Genomic DNA, 23,632 nt, shown 5'->3' on the forward strand with positions numbered 1-23,632 from the left:
ATCATTTAAAGCAAATGGATGCTTTCCTTCTCCAAGAAGAATCATCGTAAATGGAGATTAAAGTGCACGTAACCAACGCATTAATAGTTCTTCAGCAATCCCATCTATCATTCTAGATGCTCCAAGCACATCACAGTAACATTAAGGGTTTAGGACTTTTTGCTGCAAGTTAAACAGTAAGATTCAAAAGAAATTCAGCTTCCCAAGCCACCTGAAATAATTCTGGTGGATAGTAAGATGAAGTAGGGTACAGAAAGTTGGAAAAAAGTGTTTGGTGAAAACACCAGTGTACATTTTCCTACATATATGATTTCTGGGGAAATATTTTCCTTTGAAAAAAAAAAAAAAAAAAGATTCATACTATTTGATACATCTGTGGACCAAACAAGCAGAGCATGCAACAGTATTTACATAACCATCCCCGCAGTTGTTCTTTGTGGGCTACATATAACACAGGTTGGAGCAACACTGTCTACTTTATGCATAAATTTTGCTGGCAATATGGGGAAGAAGAAGAAAAAAAAATCATCAACAATTTGTTTAGTATAGAATAGGGTCCTGAACTAGAAAAGTGCCCCTCAAAAACCGTAGCTCAAAATATTGGCTTTGTCTCATTACAAGCAGTATAGTAAACCTTACAAAACATAACACAGTCAGTACTAGCAGACCTGTCAAGGGCAATAATTTTAATAAATCAGTCCACTTTGGATAAAAGAATGTTTATCCATGTTCCAATCTGATCAAAAGCAACAGCTGAACAGGCTAAATTTACATCCACAAGACAAGCATGACATGTTCACTGAAAACAGAGTTGCTGGCAATTATGGTTACCATTTTTGTAACACCAACAGAAAATATTTTTTTTTCTTTTCTTTTTCCTTTTACAAATGTGAGAGGTTCTGAGCTATTATACTTGAAGAGTATACTTCTTATCTTAGGCACTGGACCCAACTTAGAGGTAAAATCTCTATCAACATGATTTAACATCCTCAGGTTTCTGAAGGCCATCCATATGAAGAAGTTTACATACAGCACTACAAATACACATCAGATACTGCTGTAAATTTATAAGGAATACAAAACACTATTAAATACAACTTTCACCCCATGGCACATCAAGTATGGCAATACCACGTGTTTCTTATCTGGTTAGCGACGGTCAGTTGTGATTATGCTTTATCGAGTATTTTCCTTTCTGTAGCTGAGAAATATACAGCTTGGACTTGCTTCCATCCGGCCTTTTAAACCAAACTTCATCATGGTTAATTGTTGTAATTATGGCACTACAGAGAAGAACAACACAAAGAATTTATAAACCTTGTAAGCCAGTAAATAGCCTTGAAACTGCAGCTGTATTTCTGTACATTGAATTCAAATATGCATTACTTGTAAATGCTAGGCCCAAAAGATACTGGCTCCATTGTAAGGACAGTTTAAACAGAATTCTTTGATAATTGCATGTGTCTTTAGTAAAAGTAGCTCATTTTTCCACTATCTATTCTTGTCTCCTATGAGAAAACCTTCAACACGTATAAATATTTCAGTGGTTTAAAAGAACAACAGCCACCCACTGAAAACACAATAGACTATACATGGTAAACATTGGATGAGGTGGAAAACTCAGAAATTACTCTGAATACAAAGTATTTGGAGAAGAGTTAAACACAACAAAGCCCATGATTTAAGCAGAAAATGTATGCAACTGTTATTATATCAAGACTGTAAGAAAAAGTCACAGCCTGATTTCCTGAATCATTCCTACATGAACTCTGCTTTTATTGCTCCTTGGTAAACTTGTCTTGGTTTCAGCAGGGATAAAATCAATTTTCTTCCTAGCAGCTGGTATAGTGCTGTGTTAGGATTTAGCATGGGAGTAATGTTGGTAACTCACTGGTGTTTTAGTTGTTGCTAAGCAGCACTTACATTAATCCAAGGACTTTTCAGCTTCTTATGCTCTGTGGACTGAGAAGGCTGAGCATGCACATGGAGCTGGGAGACCACAGCCAGGACAGCTGACCCAGTCCGGCCAAAGGGATATTCCGTAACTCATGACATCATGCTCAACATGTAACAGGGGGAGGTGGCCATGGGGGTAGGAATCACTCTTCAAGGACAGGTTGGGCATTACTCAACTGGTGGTGAGCAACTGCCCTGTGAAGCACTTGTTTTGTATATATTTTCTTTTCCTGTCCTATTAAACTGTCTCAAGGCATGAGTTAGCTGTGCAGAATTCATCAACACCGCACTTGGATTTATTTGCCCCATTAAGTAAAAGGTAAGATATAAATTTAATTTTAAATATATATCCACCTTTTAGAATTTACAGTATTACCAATAGGGGAAAAAATACATTTAGATATCTTAAAACATTCAATCAGATTCACACGGCGAAATGTAGACAATTCCCAAGTAGAACCTTTGTTAAGAGAAGGAAATACTGCACAAAGAGTTCCACCTTTTTTCTTTCAGAGAATTAATAAATTAAAAGTAAAGCTTATCTTTAATGGTATGAAGTGTTTTTCCATAATTAAGTGGTTTTGGGTAGGACAACAGATAAATTCTCAAAGCAACAAAATCCCAAGATACTAAAAAAAACCCAACCAAAAAACCCAACTTACTCAGAAGCTATTCAGAAACTAGTAAAAGCTTAAGTTGTTAGTGAGATCCTAACATGACAAACATCATTATCTTTAGTGAACTTCAACCTTTACTAGCTTCTCTCAGAAAACCAGTGCTCAACCATCTTTAATAATGCCTGTTTTCCAAGGTGAACTCATAAATGTTACTGAGGTGGTGGTATTTCCAGCTAAGCCTTATACTTCAATGCCATCATCTAATCTATTGCTTCACATGAATGTACAGTTGCATGAACTGAGCAATATTTACCTTGTAGGACATTCATCTTTCTTATCAATGCATATCGTCTGCCCGCGTCCATACCACTCTCCATCATAATAGAGCCTTCCTTCTTCAGATCTTGCACTATGTAGGTGCTTTTCTAATTTGATAGGTGCTAAAATGATTAGTAAAAGTCATTTAGTATTGACTTAGAAGACAGATTTGAAAATACACTTTCAAGTTATTTACATAGAATACATTTTTCTCCATTATTAAAAGTAGTCCCTCTTAATAATTGCAATAATGCAAGGAAATTGAAAGCAAGATACCTTTCTATTTATAGTTAGATAAAAGTTAGTTTCTCTCTGAAAAGGGAAATGTATCTTCCCCAGAACCTTATCTATGATATGAATTTTCACAAATCAAGCAATGCAATATAAAGATGACTTTGAGAGGCAGAACCTGAAACCTCTTCCTCAGCATGTTACCACAACATGCAAGCAGTAACATGTTACTAAGAAAAACAGGACCTGCTTGCCTCCTCTTTCTTTTCCTCCGACTCACCACCTTCAAGTATTCAGTTTTACCTAGAATTAACGTGCTTCTCACCTCAGAGCCAAATATCAGTTACCCCTTCTTTCCCATAGCTCTACTTTTTCAGGGTTGCAGCTTGCAGTGATTGTGAGCATCCTTTAGAATGCATCCCAAAGGTGAGGTGTCCTCTGTTTCCTCTCTCATCTTATGTAAAGACTGGCATAGCTTGCTAATATTAATTGGTGTAGCCTTCTTTGTGCTGGTTGTGGATGGAATAGAGTTAATCATCTTCACAGTAGCTGGGAGAGGGCTGTGGATTTGTGCTGAACACAGTGTTGGTAACACAGAGATGTTTCCCATCACTGCTGTGCAGTGCTTATACAAAGCCAAGGCCTTTGCTGCTTCTCACACCCACTACCCACCCCACCAGTGAGTAGGCTGAGGGTGCACAATGAGCTGGGAGAGGACAAAGCTGGGACAGCTGATTCCAACTGACCAAAGGGATATTCCATACTACGTGATGTCATGCTCAACACATAAAGCTGAGGGAAGAATGGAATGGGGGTTGCATTCAGAGTGATGGTGTTTGTCTTCCCACATAACCGTTAGGCACGATGGAGCCCTGCTGTCCTGGGATGGCTGAACACCTGCCTGCCCATGGGAAGTGGGGAATGGATACCTTGTTATGCTTGGCTTTTATGCACAGCTTCTGCTTTACTTATTAAGCTATCTTTATCTCAACCCATGAGTTTTCTCATTTGTTCTCTTCCAGTTCTCTCTGCCATCCCAGCAGGGATGGCAGTGAGTGGCTGTGTGGTGCTTAGTTGCCAGCTGGGGTTAAACCACAACACACTTTCAGAAGTCTAAATTTTTGTTGGCAATTTTGTAGAATTCAGGTGTCAACACAATCATTAGCAAATGACCTAGAAGCAGCAGCACCTGAGAGAGAGGACAGACAAAAGGCATACCTTCCAGCTACCTTACCCCATCCCCCATCACTATACCCCAGCTAAAATCAGTATGATCTGCCTAGATGAAGTTTGCATCATTACAAATAGCAAGTTCTGTCTTACGAAACCAGACAAAGGTTACTTACGTTCTGGCTTTACTCTGTGTGGCCCCAGTGTGGCCATTGCCTTGAAACACAGAAGAAAAATAAGTTAGTGAGCAAGCATAAGTCTTTTTTTCTTAACTGCCACCTTTAATTGTTCTGTGCAGAGTAGCTCAGGATACTTGCTTTTACATGTAAAACCCACAATCAGAACAAATCTAACAAATGTGTGTTCAGTGGAGACTTGGTAACTAACTAAAACAGCATTCTGAGGCTGAAAAAAGTCACCTTGAAGTTTTGATTTCAAATAATCCAAGATTGCTGTTACATAATATCAAGAAAATACAAAGTGGTATTAACTCATTCTGAGAAACAAAATGCTGTATGAACAGCCTACTCTTTTGATTTAATACATTGTAAGCTCAAAGGTTCTCTCTCATGTGAACTCCAGATCACACATACTATTAAAGTAGATTTCAAAAAACCCAAAGAAAACCCCTCTAAATGTTTTTTGGGGTTGGTTGTTGGTCGCTTACTTCTTGGTTTTGTAAGTTATTTCCAGAAAAGGCAAAATCCCCAGGAGATTTGGGTTTGTCCTTATCATTTTAAATGATGTTACACTACAGGAAAGAACCTGATAGAAAGTTGTTTTGTGTCTGTTCCTCTGATGCGACAGTAAGAGAAAGGTCAGATTTTCACATAAACAGATTTTACTGCTTCTTTAGGAAACACATACAACTATAAAGCAGAATGAAAACTGACTCAAAGCCACTTCCCATCAAGTTTTTAAATTCACATAAGTAGTTTGTTATTCCATAAACTGGGAAGCACTAGGGGAAATTTTCTGACTGTGGGTGCAAGGCAAGGATAGTATTTCACTACTTTAATGATATCACAAAGATCTGAAAAAGGCACTCTGCACTTAAAAGCTAGATGTATTTTTTCAAATACATCAAGTAGTCAAAAATTTATCTATAGAAATAGCTCTTCAGTAAACCCCAATTCTCTTACTATCTGGGAAAAAGCACAGGGTTTCACTTTATTTAAAAATAGGTGTAAGAAGAGGTTACAGCATAAAAATCTTCATAAAATAAACTATGTGAAACCAGAGCATATGATATATATTTTTAAAAATATAATAAAACAAAGTCCTATCAAAACATTCTATCATAGGTTCTACCCAATTATGCTGTGAGAAGGCAGATCCTCTTGACACAGGCTTTAGGCTCAATTTATCAGGGAATATTATGGACTACCTCTACTATCTTAGATATAACCTCTTCCATTACTTTATTAGAGTCCTCTGCATAATTTGGGTATACTCATAAAAAGTAGTAATAACACAGCTTGCATTGAAATGATTAGCTGACTGACAAAAAAAAAAAATCTGTTTAGAGTTTTGATCATGTAAGAAACACATTTACTTATTTTTAAGAGGCAAAAGGACTAAACAAAAACCCAAGCAAAATCCACAGCCACTGGCATTCATCCTTTCATCTTACCTTCCTTATTGTTGTCCAGTCTTCAAGTATATCAAGGTCTTGTAACATATAAACTATATAGGGGCGTGGAAAAGTTAGGGAAAACTCTTTAAAACAGCAATAATAAAAATACTCTGATGTTTGTGGACAAATATAATAGTTCTATTCTGCCAATCTTTCACACTAAGCACACCTACAGGAAGTGAAAGCTCAGCAAAAATAAACACATCTTTGAATTATGTAACCTAGAAGCACTCTTAAAAAAATATTTGAAAATACAATAGTATGTAGATATCCTCACATTGAACTCCAGTAGTCTGAATAAGATAAACAATATGATATGATACCACCATTCCATCCCTAACAGTTCCAAAAATAAGTATATATAATACTATGTAATACTACAAATGGCAATTAAAATTCACTGCCATTTCAATACAGCACTGCAAATCAGCATCTGCACTAGTATCAGCTTTAATAAAATCATTATTTTTACAGTATTCTCCATCTTATTTCTTTTGGAGACAGCACCTTATCTCTGAATATCAAGTATCAAAAACACAGGATGTAGAAAGGCAAAGCCCCTTCCCTGAACTATCAAATGTAAAAATTGTGCACTAGAGCAATCTGTGAACTTCAAAACAAAACTTCATATAGCACAGCTATATTCCATTACAACATTCTTCAATTTTATTTTGCTTCTCCCCATTTTATCTTTGAAAAACAAGTTTAGAAAAACGTGCTGTGAATGTTTAAAAACTACATCTCTGAAAATCAGGTATGAGAGCTTCAATTTACATTAAGAATCTTTAGCCATTTTCACATTTGTTTTCCTCTAAAGAGCAAAGAATTACAAAACAAAAGCCAAGTAAGATTTCTAGGTATTTCCTTTTCCCAGATCTTGTTCAAACTGACAGGTTCACAACTATTTTAAAATGATAAGCAAAGAGAGCAAATTAATTTATTTCACAACTGAAATATTTTCAGCCTTACGAATTGCCTGAAATTGCTGGGGTTTAAAACTTCATACTATGTTAGCATTTTCTGCCTGGAATGTACCCTAAAATGGCAAGGCAGCTCATAATTCACAGCATCTGGCACTATGTATATGCACATCCTGACTGAGGGCTAAAGAAAATACATTTTCATACAACCTAGCACTGAAATTGCTAAAAGGAGTTAAGAAACTAATGAAGCCACTTGTACCTGTATTGATTAAATACCACTTGGCTTTTAAGCACTAGTTAAGACTTCTCTACTAAACTGAAATTATGACACATGGAAGAAGTATTGTTACTAGGACAAATCATCCACCTGGGATGTGTTCCAGAACTCAAACTCTCTGATGGAGGGTGTCCCAGTGATGACAACTTTTTCATAAACTTCTTCCTTCCCACCATCTCCTAACATTACAAAACCTTATGAAAGTAGCAGGTTTTTTGGGGGGTGGTTTTTTGGCAGTAACAGTTTATCAATAATAGATTTTATACCATATAATGTCCTGACTTAGAAGTTGGTCTCTTTTAGGGAGTCTCCATAATTCTGACAACTTATAAGTCATCACATCTCTACCCTAGAAAAAAGTCAGGCTGGGGTAGGTTTAGAGAGAATACTTAGTTTGTGAAGACATCTCCCTCCTTCTCTGGAGAAAGAACACGTTAGGTGTTATACCTTAGGTATTATTCGTTAAAAAGCTTCAGCTGCACTTTATGCTTGTCAACAGCTATGAAGAAATCAGTGCAAAATACTCAATTTACAGTAACCCCCAAACAGCTCCCTGGACCCATCTCGATTACTGGATTTTTAAGCTTTTAATCAAAGAGGCTTCTAAATTGTTAGGAAGTAATAAATTGAGGTAAAGATGTCCCAGTATGAGAAGTAAACCTACACAGAAAAAGTTACATATTTTGTATGTATATAGAATATTTTGCAAACATAATGCCTAACTTTTTTCTTCTTTCTTGCCTATTTTTTAAGAGTAAGAAAATCAACTTTTTGAAATATTCTCTACATGAAGCTAGTAAAGAATCTTATTTTAATTTTATTTTTTCTAATCTGAATTAAAATAACATCTGCCATGCAAAAATCAATTTTGAAAAGGCATTATCACAACTTGTTATTTATGACTTATGTATGAAGACTAGCTACAAAACAGTACACAGTACTAGAAATAACATTGATTTCAGTAAAAGGATATCTGATACAACAACAGGTTTCTTCTTATCTGGACTAAATGGATCCTTCCTTTTCTTCCTGGACTGTAGTTCATCATTCCATAATTCTGAAAAGATATATTAAGAACATGCTATAGATTAGAAACATTTACAAGTTTAGCATGTATATATTTTCCAGCAGAAAATATTGTCCAAAAATGGAAACCCCCCCCCCACCCACCACATTTTCCACTGAGATGCTGTTTCTAAACTGAGAGTGTTTCATGATTATATAGCCATAGATTAATACTCTCAAAACACACAAGGGATGCTGACAATTACTCGACCAAATTTCGATTTAAGTCTAAATTCAACCCCCTGCCCAAAATCTACAGCTGAATAGCGTTCTACTGGATAACCTGAAACTTCTCAGACATACCACGTGTACATTCAACTAATCAGTAGCTACCAGATTAAAGAGAAAAACAAAAAACAAAAAAAAGCATGAGCAAACAAACAAAATGCCTAGCAACTTTGAATTTCCATCCACCTGAGGTAATGTCAATGCTATGCCTGTCCTCTTCAAGTCTTCTAATCTTCTCTTCTAGTTCACTTTGTACAGTATCATACAACAGAAGCTTTTCACTCTAAAAAAAAAAAAGAAAAAGAGCAAGAAATTACACATTTTTACGTGACTAAGTTCTATCATCTAAATATATATGACAACAATTTAAAGCTGCAGCTTTAGTAAGAGTAGCTCTAGGTGAAAATTCTTCAGAAGCCATAAAGTGTATGACATTTCCCACTTCGCTGGCATGAGATCCTAGCTGTGCACACTCACTTGGCATAAGTATAAATACAGTTATCAAATATAAGTACCAAGAATAATTAAATATATAAAATCAGGCAGCTAGATCTCTAGAATAGCTGTTTTTATTTTGACACAAATACAGTATTTCCCTGCTAGATAGCCAAGACTTATTCACAATTAATAACTGTAGTGAGCTCTATGCAATCTGTCATTATAAATCAGAAAAGCTAACATTTTCATGGAAAGCTTTCTATTAAGCTGACTCCAGTATTAATAGACTTGCATTCCTTTATAGAGAATTATGATCTATTACCACAGTCTTTCTAATGGTTTATTTTCACAGATCTGAAAAATACCTGCCCATAGAAGAAAGAATTTTTTGAGCACTGTCCTGGCTCTGGCAAGCACAGAGGATAATCTAGACAGTTGTGAAAGCAAAACTGTCTACCTTAAAGCTGTGTGAAACACTTTCAAAGCACTGCTTTAGAAAAGTTAGCTAGTTCATCCTTCTAAAAGGCAGTTTCTGATCCAAATAGTTCAACATAATGCCTTCAATTTAGGTGTATTTTTTTTTACATACAAACAAAACCACACTCTGATGTAAACTTCCCACTATCTTCCATCTCTGAAGTATTTCAGAACAAGAAAATCAACTTTGTAGTAAACTGCTCCCAATTACAGTCACACAGGACGGATAACAAAATTACACAGTATCTATCTAGATCAGTTACCCTTTTAAAGGCAGCACCAAAGTTGAGTTCCAAGGAAAATAAACTTACTGTTCTTTCATAAGCTTGCACTTTTCCTAAAACACTAGCAGAGAATACAGCTGACTGTTACATTTTAAAGTTCATTTTCACTGAGCAACATCTTTAACAACCCTGGAAAACAGAGGGCTTGGACCTACTCATGGAAAAAAAGATTAAGCGGCACAAGTCACTCTGTTCAGCTGTTTGTTACCATGTCTCTGCCAGAAGCCGCAGTCCCAAGAGCCAAGTCAGCAGATGTCCCCACCTCAACTGCTCCTGCCCGTAGCAAAGCACACTAGAAGAAACTTTCCCCTACCAATGTTCAAGCTAGTATGTTGTAGTGAAGCAAAACCGTTGAGGAACAGATGAAAACAAGGAACCCTATTCTATTAAATGGCTGTCATGCTTATCATTCCTTTCAAGTTACAAAATATTTAAATTCCAAAGACCTTCTTCCATGTATTTTTCAACCCCCAATCACAAAAAAATCCCAAAACCAAAATCCCAGTGGAATTTGAAAGGCAGAAGCCTCTTCCTTATATCTGAATTGCCAAATGAGTGTTACCTGTTCTAAGACTATTTTAAAATTCCATTTTTAAATTAAAGTGTTTATGTTTAGACATCTGCTTTGCTTCAAGCCCTTGGTGACAAATAAGGTGTGAAAAGCTGTAACAGGCATCAGATACATTCTTGCTGAAGAGCTACATTCCAGTGGAACAGTGATTCTACAAACAGCACTGCGGACTTTAAAGAGATTTTTCTCCCAAGAAACCCTTATTGGACAGTGAATATTTGAATTCTTAAAGTATCACAGTAGAAACACAATAGCAGAACAAGGGACAAGGACCACCTTAAAGAGTAACAATACATATAGCCAAATCAAATCATTCAATCACGGATGAGAAACCCTGCATGTTTTACAGGTTTCTGTCCAATCTCAGGATTAAAGACAGACAGCAATTAAACCTTCATCATACCTTGTTCTTTCCCAAGGCATCAAGAAGCTGTATTTATTTATTTGAAGTACAAATGCTCATTCTTGCTTTATTAGTATACTGGGAGCCACGGACTTCAGAAATATGGTGAGCTACTCACCATATTAAGTTGCTTAAAAGAAGACAACACTTTTAAGCAGCTGTAACAGGAGGCTTAGGAGTGCTACTGATGCAAACCTCAGGATAGGGGAGGCTGAGGAGTGCTACTGATGCAAACCTCAGGACAGGAGCAACATACCTAAGCATTTGTACCACAGTACCCAGTATTCAGATGCTTAAACAGGATTGTTTATCCTCAAGGAGAGAAACATATTGTTCTTATAACTGCTTTTGAAAGGGCAATTAGCACTAGCTGTGATCTTAAAAAGACAGTAGTAGTGGTAGGAGTATTAGTATTATTATTGCTATTGTTATTAAAATCTGAGGAGCTTCTTGCTAAAATTACATCAGCTACTTTAATTACTGTTCTTGGTATTTTTTTTATAATAAAGGTAAAAAAAATAAATAATGTGGGAAATCAATTAATAAGAACCTGTCAATGAAAAATAAGAAACCTTAGCTACCCTTACATTCAAAGCCAGACTAATATAAAACTGATTTTTATATGCTTTGAATAACCTTTAAAACAAGCTTAAAGTCAAATAGCAAGTAACAGCAATAATAAAAACATTCACTGAACTGGGAGAGGATGACACACAGTAAATTTAGATGAGATTAGCTATTGATGTAAAATAGCTGCCACAACCTCACAGTGCTGTCGAGAGGCTTGAATTTCACATTCGTACTTGTTCTTCACAGATTCCAGACAAAGCTCTCTATAGATACCTGTAATCAGACAAATTACAGCAATATTACTTTCTTAAGCTAATATCTGATTTCAGAATCCTCTTTTAAGACTGCCTGTAAGTCTCAAAACATGTACATACTGGAAAATACAGATATATTAGGCACTTGTAGTGGCTGTCTGTTTTTAGAGTAAAAATAAGAACAAGCAAGCCCTTAATTCTGAAGATCTGAGAAAATAAAAATGCTCTTTTAACTTGTTCCCTTATTAGTCAACAAAACACACCAGCAGTAATGCTGAATTTACAAATTAGGTCTATTTCATATTTCCAATCAAGTTATCCCAGATATCATCAGTTTTCAAATCCACGAAGTACTAAATGGCCTCTTTAGATAATATTGTGGGTTTTTTTTAAATAGATGGAAAACTGAATGAAAGAACAAGCTTCTACGAATTAATATTTAGAATAAGGTTTCTTTTATAGTGCATGACCTTAATAAATCACATCAATTAACAAGAGCATTCTGCTCTTAGAAATAGCCACCTTGCAATAGAAAGGATACCTGTTCTGAGTATTAGAAGCATTTCTTACATGTTTCTGAAAATGTGTAAGATGAAAAAATCTGAAAGGTATTTGAAACATAATAGCTAACAAGTATGGCTAGAACTCAATTTCATATATTCAATGCACTCAACACAAAATGCTTAAGTTGTTCTAGATAACCATCTTAAGGAGTTTGCACAAATGCTGGTGCTGTGTAGCAACTGAAGAACTCCCCAAACCAACTTCTCTTAGAATTCAGTTCACTATAAATTAATCCAGTATAAAAGGAACAACACTGTTACCAAAATTCCCCTGAAAAATAAACTACAAAGTATTATGTCAATCATTTTTCCCCTGTGAAGTCACTTTTGATCTAGAATTCAAAATGTTCTTTTCATCAGTAAGTTATGCTGGCTTTTTTTCTTTTAAATATTTACGACTGACTGGCATATCTAGGTCTACCTACCAATTTATAATCACTGCTTACTTACCTGAAATGAAGCAGTATAGGTATGAATACTTCTAGAAGAAACAGGTGTATTCCTGACTTGCTAAAACAGCAGATAATCCACATTTTGTGTGAATACTGCTCAGTGCCTTAGAGACCAGAGGAACACAAGTTTCTATTCTATCATAGGTTCAATTATATCCATAGTTTGGCTAAACGTAGTTTAGCTTTTTTTTTTTTTTCTTCCTACTCCTTACTCGCCTTTGTCAGGTAGGAGTAGGTCCTTAGGGGTTACTTGCTGGAGCTCAAGTCCTGCTACTGCCCACCTCTGTCAAGGCTCTCAAATAGCAAGAGCAAATAAGCCTGTGTGGTAGTTTTTTGCTTTCTCTGGAATAGCTTTACCAACCTGATTCAGTTGAGGACTAAAGCAAACTAAACCAAACAAATCCTTATTTCTAGTCGCAACTTCAAGAAAACTTTGTTTTATCCTGGTCTCTTTCTACCTGGAACCTGGTTCTTCAGTGCTGCTGAAGACACATCAGGAGAATCTGTAACATTCTGCCTTCCCATACCCACCTACATGAAAGCACTGACAGCCAGCCCCATTTAAAACTGAAAATTAAAAGCCTGGATCAAGCTTTTATATCAAACTGTCTGCAAGTTCACCTGCAAACCTTGTGCAATGCCCAAGTGGGCTACTTATGACTGGTCAAGTAAATTCGGGATAAGATCTTAAAACCCAGAAATTCTGGGTCATCAGCTGAGGAAAAAGCATTGCAGAGAAAACCAGAAGGAAGAGAAACGCAATAGACCAAAAATTCTCTTCACAGCCTGAAGTGTTATGAAAAGCATAAGCAAGCTTGCCGTTTTCCAGCTTGCCTGCTCTGTGCTTCTGCTGAATTTCTTCAGAAAAAGACTGGCATAGCTTTGCTGGCTAGAGAGATCACGAGCCTTTTGGCTCTCTGACAGCATGTGTTAGGTAACCCTTAGCTGAATTACTCCTAAAAGAGTTGAGCTGGAACATGAAAAGAATTTACAATAGAGAAGTACAGAACTTTGTCTTCCTGTAATACCAATATTCCATATGACTATATGGATGTAACTCAGAAGAAGATAAAAGATCTTACCAGCTTCTTCTGTGATCATAAAAGCATATGCAAACATTACTTCAAATACTTAAAATGCAGCTTGGATAAAAAGTTGCTAAGGACAAGAGTTTTCTCCTTCCCCAGATAGAACAGGGGGGTGGGAGCAGAGTAGAAGAAGAGACACAAACTAGAAGAGCGGGAAAAACGTAAACATCTCGGATGATCTGGCAGGCACTTCCTGAGACAGCACCTATTTATCTCTTCAACAGTAACCAGTGTGCAGACTTGATCCCAAAACTTCTGACTAATAAAAATTATTACGGTTTCTAATTCAGTAATTTTGTTCTTACTAAACAGACAGCTATCAAATAAAACATTTTAAAAGTTGTATTTTTAGTGTGATGCTATCAGGCAATGAAGTTTGCAGAGGTAAGCAACCTATTCATCTTGACTTGAAAAATATTTCACATTTCAAACTCTGCCACAGTATTTCTAACTTTAAAACACTCTTTTAACAATTCTATAGTAAAAAGATTTAGCTTTAAAACACTTTGCTGAAACAGCAATACTCATTTTCCATGCCTACCTGCCACCTTGGTTCGGATTTGCATGTTTTCTTGTAAAGCTGCCAATGGCTCTAAATATTCAGGTGCTTTTCCAGCTATGACTTCTTGTAGCTTCGCATCCACTTGGCTTAATCTTTCCTTGTAAAGTCTTAAAATAATAGAAATTTTAATAAATAAATTATTTTAAAGTAAATACAAGTTAGAAGAAATATTTTTAACAAAGACACACAGAATAGTTCTTTTAAGAAACAGTGAAGTTAATGTTACCATTTGAACTGCTACTAATTTCAACCCTTCTTCTACTTACTAGTTCTTTACTACCAGAGTAGATATTATGGCAAACTACAGGCAGAGAACTAACGGTATTTTCAGGTTTTTTAGCATTGGCATCTGGTTTGTGGTACCCACAAGAAACTTTCATTGGTGCCAACTATAAAAATTGCTGTGATACCCTGCAAAAATACCCTAATTTCTTACTTAGCAAAAACAGTGCTTGTGTCTGCCCAACATATGTAAAAGGATGAGAAAGCTCTTGAGTAAATAAATAAAGCCAGGAATTACCCTAAAAATAACAATTCTGTGCTCCTGCTAAGGATTTTGATGCAATAGACCCCAGCCAGCCCTTTGCAGCAAAGCAGAAAATAAATACATACATAAGAGTATTCTGGAGCAACTACATGCACATAATTTCAGAACTCACAATTCTTATTCTTCTCCAAAAGTAGCATCCACACATATGAAAGACAAGAAACACCAACTGCACACAATCTTCTCAGCAAATGAATGTCCAAATGAGGCATTTAAAGCATAAAATACTTACTGATCTTTAAGGTCTGTAAATTGCTTTTCAAGATTGGACATTTCATCTAAACACTCCATTCTTCTTCTTTCACAGTCCTCATCATCCATTTCTAAGAATTAAAAAAAAAAAGGTAATTTATTTTGAACAGTGTAACGTAGAACCAAACAAAACGTCTATTTTTTTTCTAGTGAATTCAAAGCAAGGCTGAATTTTTGCCACACAGGAATTATCTATTAGTTTATTATCATCATTTATAACAGAATATGAGAAATCATTTGCCACATAAAATATAAAGTACAAAACTTAGACCTAATTCTAGAAGAAACCCCATAATAGCAATTTTTCTTCCCTAAAACAGGAAACAACATCACTGTAAGACTTCAAGCTGTTAAAATTTCACTACTGGGAATACAAAATGTACCTAAGAAGGCATGAAACAGAAAAACTAAACATGAAATATCACACCTGACAAAAGGCAACATTAGGCATGAAGAGCTATTAGCCACCACTGAAAATTCAAGTGTATCCTAAGTTAGTAGCAATCCCTGGAAAGCAAGCATAGTTTAATGTTACATTTGTCATATAAAATTTAAGGTTTTGATTTATTAATATCCATTAGCAAGAAAAAAAAAGTAATACTTGGTTTTGAAAGCCAAGGTTTCATCCTGTTCAACTGAGAGCTCTTTGAAGCTGAAGTATTAATGTAGAAAGATCTATAGTTCATCATAATGGCTGCTTAAAAAGACTGAATTTCTAATGAAACACTTATTAACCTGCAAAGTTTAGAATTTTGCAGAAACTTTGGGGTTTTGGTTTGTTTGTTTGTTTTCCTTAATTTATGTAGTGAACATAGCTGTAAAGCATAATAAATACCCACTTTTTTGGCCAAAAATTTTGCTGCTTGGCATAGAGACATCTGATATTACTATACGTCAGTCATTACCTCCACAGCCTTACACCAGAAAAACTATTCTACAAAACTCTTGATTCTTTCCCACTCTTCCAGAAGGAAGAAAGAAGAAAAAAATAATCAGAAGTGTCCTGAAACTGGTTTGTAGCAGCAGTATCTCCAGGAATTAGCCCACTACGGTCAGGATGCAAGTTACCAATTAACAGCCAGAGAAGACATGTGGAAGAAGGGATGGCATTGCAGTCGGGAACTGGAGCTGAACTGGTGCAAAGAGGAGGAGGCATTTCAGAGAAGGGTCTGTCCCAAGGAGGCCAGATCCAACTAAGAGTTATTTTGTCAAGAAAAACCTTAACTACTGACAGAAAGGCAAAGCACGATCCTGACCCAAGCAGACACAGCCTGGACTCACTCTTCTAGACCATAAACAACTTCTAAGCCTTTTGCTCTTCCTCCCTCCTATCTGTCCAACAGACACCCTTAACTGCTTTATGCTGTCTCCTACACCAACTGTAGTAAGCAGCTGTGAAAGACTCTGGTGTTTTAGCCCTGGCCAGACACCCACCAAAGTCAATCTATTACTCCCCTTCTTAGCTGGACAGGGGAGAAAATATACATTAAGAGGCTCAGGAGTCAAAATAAGGATAGGAAGAGATCATTCTGTCATCAACAACACAGGGAAAACAGACTCAACACAGAGGGAAGAAGAGAGAAACTACCTAATTTATTGCACTACACTACAAAGAACAGTGAAAAACGGATTTGGGAATGTGACCAGAGCTTAAAACAAACGTAACCAGATCTTAAAACACTTTCCCCCCACCATTCCCTTCTTAGCAGACTTTAGTCAGGATTTTGCTCCCTTCTTGCCCCCGTTTGCAGTACAGGGGGGCAGGGACTGGGGAAAATGGGGTTCTCGGTAGCACCTTCCCCCCACCCCTCCATTCTAAGCAGACTTCCCTTTAGGCATGATCTTGCTCCCTTCTTCCCCCTGCTCACAGTACAGGGGGGCAGGGACTGGGAGAAAATGGGGTTCTTGGTTACTTCTTCATGAGCTGTTTTCCTCTCTCAGATCTTAAAACACCTCTAACCTCCCCCCCCAGCTCCCTTCTTAGACTTCACTCTAGTCATGATTTCACTCCCTTCTTCCCCCCGCTCGCAGCACAGGGGGCAGGGACTGGGAGATGGGGGCTTCAGTCAGTCCCTTGCAAGTTGGTTTCCATCTCGGCCAGGGGGGGAAGAGGGGGACATTCATTCCACACCCTCCCCCTGCTGCACCATGGGGTCTCACCCACAGCAGACAGTCCTCCACGAACTTCTCCAACGTGAGTCCTTTCCCCACAGGACTTTAATCTCTCTATCACAGTGTCTCTCAGTCCCAGTCCTCCACGGGGTCACAAGCCTCCCCCCAGCAAACCTGTTCCGACGCAAAACTCTCTCTTCCTCATCTCTCTGTGTCTCTTTCTCCTCATGGCTGCAAGTGCTGGCAGGGGCTTGTTCCAACGTAGGGTCACAGCATCTTCTCTAGGTCTCCACCTCCTCCATCCAGCGTGGAGCCCCTCCACAGGCTGCAGGTGGGGTCTGGGCCTTTTCCATGGGTTTCTCCACAGGCAGCAAGGGGCACCTTTCCCTCCAGCACCTGGGCCGCCTCCTCCCCAGCCCTTTCCCGGCCTCGGTGTCTGCACAGCCCGTTACATCTTCTCACTCCCTTCTCCGGTGGCAAAATGCAGCTGCTTCCGGGTTGTTCTCTCCTATATGTGATTCTCAGAGGCGCTGTGATTATCTCTAGCCGCGACTTTGGCCTTGAATTGCTCGTTGTTTATAGTTTAGGCTGGCAGTAACTGCTGCTTACAAAAACCGTCTCAGCAGCACAGCCTCGCAAAACTGCAACAAATTCTCAATCCTTATTGTTTTGCAAGAGAGCATGGTGATTTGCAAAGGTGAGGAGGCAAAAGGAATAGCTTCAGGGCCAGTCAGAGGATCTGATTAACTTAGATCCTCCATTCATATCTCTCAATGTATGAAGTTTTCTGCACATCGCTTCTCCCTGAAATCATCACCAGCTTTTAAGACTAAGAACTACACTGGATATGAAAACTAGCAGGCAGTGGAGCATATTAATCCGTATTATAATGGTACCTGCAAGTCCAAATCTATGATCTACTCCAGTTTATCACATTACAGCTAGTACAAGCAAAAAAATAACAACCCAGCATGTAGGAATTTTTAAACCATGATATAACCTTAAGTATTTGAAAGCAGTGAGAGAAATTAAAGACAGTACTTAAAAAATAACACTGAACACGTAGCACACTGGGGAGGGTGGAGGAAGAGAGTATCAAGCTGTTAAGAGATAGTATTTTGCTTAAAAATATTGTTTGCAGAAATAAGGTGGATTCAGAATCCCAGAGTAAGGCTGAAAATCAGATTAAAGAGCAATGTTTTATTTGGCTGTTCAACATAATACTCAAGACAGAACAGATTGGGCAATTTTCAACTTGGCCAGATTTAAGGAATGTGGCAGTCACGTTACTCCGAGTTGTCTAAAGTATTCACAAGCTACAAAAATAAAGCTTCCTTAAACTATGAAGGCACCTCCCCGTGACGCCAGACAGGAACAACCACTGGAATACCAATTCTCCCACTTTATTCTCCAACTCAAATATGGGTTTCAGACGTGTCCAAGCATGCTTTTGGTTCTAAGTATGTTTTAGTAAGGAAGTCACCAGGAAGCTTTTCCTTAAACTAACAGGGATTTTGTTGTCTGTGTATGTTTAGGGACTAGAAATCAGAGACAACAGATGAGAAGTGTAACCCTGGCTGCAGGTGAGTGCAACACCCACGGTTGGAGGGGAAAGAGACTGCGTCTTACATTTTAAACTTGCACTGCAAGGAAACGGTAATGTGTTGGTATCTGAGGGCACAGTTGTAGGTATTAAAACAACACACAGCTCTCTCCAATCTCCCCTCAGCTACACATACACTCAAAAGTCATTGACCTTCAGCCTACGAGTCAACATTCCACCTGTCATTCATACTGAATGGCAATCCACATGCTAAGCCACTCTGTAATTGTTTCACCTTTATTCTTCCTCCAGTAAGATTCACAGATGATTAGAATTTTCAGAGCCTGGAAATATCTTTTATTCCCCAGTTATAGAACTTCTTCCCCATGGTGTTAAACAATGTAGAGACCGGGGAATATGCAGAGTACTGGAAAAAGATGTTTTGGGATAAAATCTCACGGCTTTCCAGATGAAAATTTACATCACTGGAGGCAGAAGATTCCTAATTCCCTACCAAAACACTTGCTAAGAGTCCCACCCTGCCTCAACATTTCAGATTTCCCATAAAGCTTCATACCACACAAAGTATTTAGGGTATTTTTAAACACTTCCAAAACCACAGTCACTTTTTCTACTATATTCAAGCAGTCCAACTCAGTAACTAGGGCAGCCTCATTTAAAGACAAAAAACCCACAGTACTTATAATGTAACAGGGCCTAAAATAGCTTTTTTTAATAAGCTGTGGTTTATATAAAGTGCTCTAAAAAATGGCCAAATTCTCATCTGGGATGGTGAGCATGACTTGTGGCTTTTTTAGTCATTCCAAATATACTATTCTATACCCTGGTCAATAAAAAAATCACTACCCTAAATACAGAAAGTCAAAAGGAATGGGACAGAAGCAGTGCCAGTTAAGGGCAAGCCATGCTGCTTCTAACCACACCTTCTGTATTCTCAGGCATCTATTAGGAAGAAAAAAAAAAAGGCTGAATGCAAGTAAAGCAAATGACAAAAACAAAACAAAAGATTTCGAAGGAAAGGATTTTTTTTTTCCCCCATCATTACTAATTTTAATTATTACCTATTCCTTGCAGTGCTAATCATCTTATGTCTGTAGGAGCAATATGCTTCCATAGAGTATGTTCATATTTGTCAAGACAGCGAGACAACCATGTAATTTCCTGTAATCATTGCTTTCTAAGTGCTTACTTAAAAGCATTTATTTGTGGAATGCAATATAAATTACCTGGAGAGATTCTTCTATTATTTTAAAGAGGCATCCATGGACTACATTCACTTAAAACACAATTCTTCCTTCATCCCCTCAAATCCCTGAAGAAACCAAGACAAGGGCAAGACAAGACAATAATTTGCCTTCAACAGAAATTAACCAAAGTGTCTAAGGACATGTAAACTTCATAGTTGTCCTTAAAAATATCAATTAGCACAACTAGAAACAGAAGCAAATGAAAGTTTTGAAAGCTGGAACTAACATGACAATTCTCTCTTCACCAGAGCCAGGGAGCAGGAGGAGAGAGAGTTAAATTTACAACTGTTACACCAAGCTCCCTTTCTCACACAGAAAATGTGGTGTTGGTTGGGTTTGGGTTTTGTTGACATGCAGATTATCTAGGATAAGAAATGATGACAGAGCATCCCCAAGCAGCATCTTCCTACAGGATGGCTAATACAGCCTCATAAGTAGTAGTTATTGTTGCAGTGCTGCTCCTGGACCACATGACAGAGTCTTCAAAACCCTAAGCCTCACCCATCTACTGCCCAAGAAGCTTGTATATTCCTCCTTTACACTCTGCTTTCCTCTGAAAGACCTAACAGCTTTGTATATCAGAACTCCTTGTAAAGCCATCTCCATTAATTTCTTACCCAAAAGAGAGCATTCCCTTTCTAGTCCATGCACAATTCTGATAATAAAGGAATTGGAGCACGCCTCCGAGTCACATCTGAAAGGGACAGAGCAAGTTGCTGTGCAAACGATGACATAATGAGATTGTCTTTTCCAGCTTCAAGAATTATTACCTACAGCTGCTTTCCCGGGTACCCTCACCCAAGTTCACCTTGTTTCCAGCATAACCACCAGCACACGCAGATGCTGCCTGGTTTAGGTTTCATCAAAATCAACCCAAGAAAGTTTAAGCACATTTTCCTGGCTTTGTTTTTCAGCAGAATCACTTTGGGATAACAGGGGTAAGGAAAAATTTATTAGTCTCCATGGGTAGCAGCCCTCTGTAGGTGGAGAGTCTATTGCTACAGTTACAACAGCCCCAGTGTCAGGAACAGCCATGTGCACATTCAAGTTCCAGTACTGGCTTTGAAGCCAGACCCATGCCTGGTCCAGCTTGTCAGGTGCAGGGCCAGTTTGCAGGAGTTTTGGTGAACACAAACCAAGTTATTTTCCTAACAAGTTAAAGCCCAAGGTTCATTCCGGGTACTTGTCATATGTGTTCCACTACCTATGGAGAACACGAGGGTTTGAAACAATGACTTGTCCTTCAGGCAGCTTCCAACATACTGAGTTCAGGCTACATAACCTGTTAGAGAGAAACTCTTAACTATAAACTCTAACTAAAGGAGATATAGGGGCCTCAGCACTATCTACTCAGAACTACTTATTCTCTATTCTTATTTTGACAACTCAGTTGCTAAAACAGACTCAAGTAAAATCACTATATTTGTAATAATTTTGCTGACTCTTTCAAGCCCATACCTGGGTGTAATCCACAGTTCTGTGATGGAAGATATCTCCTGTGTAGTAGCATTGTATTAAGCAAGAGAAGCAAGATCTTCCCTCAGATGAGGGAACAGCCCAGAACTAAACATCTCCCTGCTCCAGGAGACCTGTGCAAATCATTAGTGACAAATTCACAAGATTTGTGAATCTAACAACTGGTTCACATGGTCCCCAGTGCCTCCTATTTACATACCAGACTCTTCACTGAGACGTTTTCACTAGCTACCTTTCTAATACATTATTTTGCTGACAGCTTAGTATACAAAGGTCAAACAAGCACTGAAGACAGTGCAAGAAAGGGGACAGGAAAGCACAACAGCGTGCCAGGAAGGATAGGTAAGGATAAGAAAGAAGCAGGACTGGCAGCAAGCAATTTGATCCAGGTGGACAGCCATGAACCAGTAGCCTAACTTGTAAAATGGGTTTCAGCAGCCATGCTTGAAAGGTACTGGAAAATGCAGGAGAAAGAGAAAAGGGGAAAAAAACCCAACAATCACAAAACAAACAAAACACAACACAGGAAGCTCTGTATAAATAATGTGCAGATTACCTGGATTTGTGGATTAACCAAGGTCTCTACTAAGGGATCAACCCTGGCACTGAGTGAATATTAACTTGGATCAGGGCCTAAGAGAGTGACTACACTCTCTCTCAGTATGGCAGCCACACTTTCCCAGCACTAGAGGAGTCTTCACCCTACTTTTGAAGAGTCTGTTTGGCTGTCTCTAAACTAACAGTCCACATGGAACCACCACAGCAGTGCTTTCCCTGAATGGCATCAGTCAGTCTGAACACAAAAGCTGTAGGATTTAACATTCAAGATTTTCAAGATATTTTAAAAACAAAAATAACTAACTGTACATTGAGGCTTTAACACACAGAGAAGTACCAATCACAAGCCAACATACAGAAAACTGTAATTTCACAACTGCCTATTTTGTCTAGTTCATGGCATCCCACTCCTTGCACTATGCCAAGCCCAGCAGACATGCCACAAGTCAGTGTGCTAGAACAGACATGGGACAGGATCCCAACAGGCCACTCTAAATCACTTGATCTGACAGAAATGCACATCAGGACCACATCTAGCCCTGAACACAGCTACTGTTTTCAACTAGCCCTTCTAATGCTTATGGAACCTACTCACTTAGGGACTCCCAGTGCCTCCAGAGCAGCAGTGTATGCATCTGATGATGAGTATGTTTCCCAGTAAGTGACCATTTTATAGTTTACCCCTTGTAATTACAACGGAAGCTTGAACAGATAATATCCTTCATCTAACACAGTGGAAACTTCGCATAGAAAGAGTAATCCATCTGAAGCCAGATTTCACCTACTGAAATAATTCAAAATCCATGGTCCAGAGGAAGATATGGAAGAAAAAAGATGGGCCATTCCACTGAGCAGAGGTTGAAACATCTTACCAAAGAGGGTAATGGTACTGATAGGACTTCCAATGTCCCCTCAAAGACTGGCCTCAAAACCTCTAATTGAAATTCACGATTTCCTTACCAGGAAACCCATACGCGTACACGTACCCACAAGCGCCTGTTGTGCCTATGCACACACACACATTAGTTCGCATGTGCCTATGCCAGGCTTTAAGCGCAGACCTTGGCGAGCACCCTGCTGCGGGCTATGCGCTCCAGCCCAGCAGGGCACAGCCGAGAGCACCTACACAGAGCGGCCTGGCCCGCCAAGCCCGGGCGCCAGCCGGCTGCGAGCCGGCGGCTCGGGGCGAAGTGGGGTTCCCGTACCCCATTCACCCCCCCACGTCCCTTCCCCGCGACCGGCGGCCCGAAAAGGAGCCGCGGGGCCCGAAGGAAGGGCTGGGCCGGAGCGGCGGGGGGGCGGGGTCACGGGGGGAGGGCGGAGAGGGGGCAACCGGAGCCAGGGGGCAGGACAGGTCTCTCCCCCGGGGCAGCGCGCCCAGGGAACCGCCGCGGCGTCCCCCTCAGAGGCGCTGCCCGGCTACCGCCGTACCTGAGCTGTCCCCCTCCTCCGACACGGACGAGCTCTCAGTCTCCTCCTCCTCCGAGCTGCTGCCCTCGTTCTCCCCGTAGTCCACTTCCATCTCATCGTGGTTGTTCTCCTTCTTCTCCCGCGAATGGACCGGCATCGTCGCTGCCGCCGAGCCCTGGGACAGCTCTTCCCGCCGCCTCCACAGCCGCCACCCCGCCGCCGCCGCCACCGGCCGCTCCGCTCCGCTCCACCCCTCCCCGCCTGCGCAACCCGCCCCGCACGGCGCCTTCACGATCTCCCATTGGCCGAGCCCCGCCAGCAGGCTACGTTAGCCCGCGCGCGGGGCATCCTGGGAATTGTCGTCCGCCGGGAGCGGTGAGGCG

The 23,632-nt window shown here is 39.2% G+C and overlaps 1 protein-coding gene across 1 annotated transcript; it reads right to left on the bottom strand.

Annotated features, from left to right (window-relative positions):
• Positions 1–464: 464 nt before the first annotated feature.
• Positions 465–23,406, bottom strand: BRMS1L (BRMS1 like transcriptional repressor; the record flags this gene model as incomplete). The annotated part of the gene is made up of 10 exons (XM_084262953.1): positions 465–1,283; positions 2,887–3,013; positions 4,469–4,508; positions 5,926–5,990; positions 8,102–8,185; positions 8,608–8,704; positions 11,358–11,437; positions 14,063–14,190; positions 14,863–14,953; positions 23,271–23,406. The coding sequence occupies 10 exons, from the start codon at positions 23,404–23,406 to the stop codon at positions 1,160–1,162; spliced, it is 972 nt and encodes a 323-aa protein (XP_084119079.1). The 3' UTR covers positions 465–1,159.
• Between the last annotated feature and the right edge of the window lie 226 nt (positions 23,407–23,632).

The sequence above is a fragment of the Gallinula chloropus genome (assembly GCF_964237585.1).
Source record: "Gallinula chloropus genome assembly, chromosome: 4".
Classification (NCBI taxonomy): domain Eukaryota; kingdom Metazoa; phylum Chordata; class Aves; order Gruiformes; family Rallidae; genus Gallinula; species Gallinula chloropus.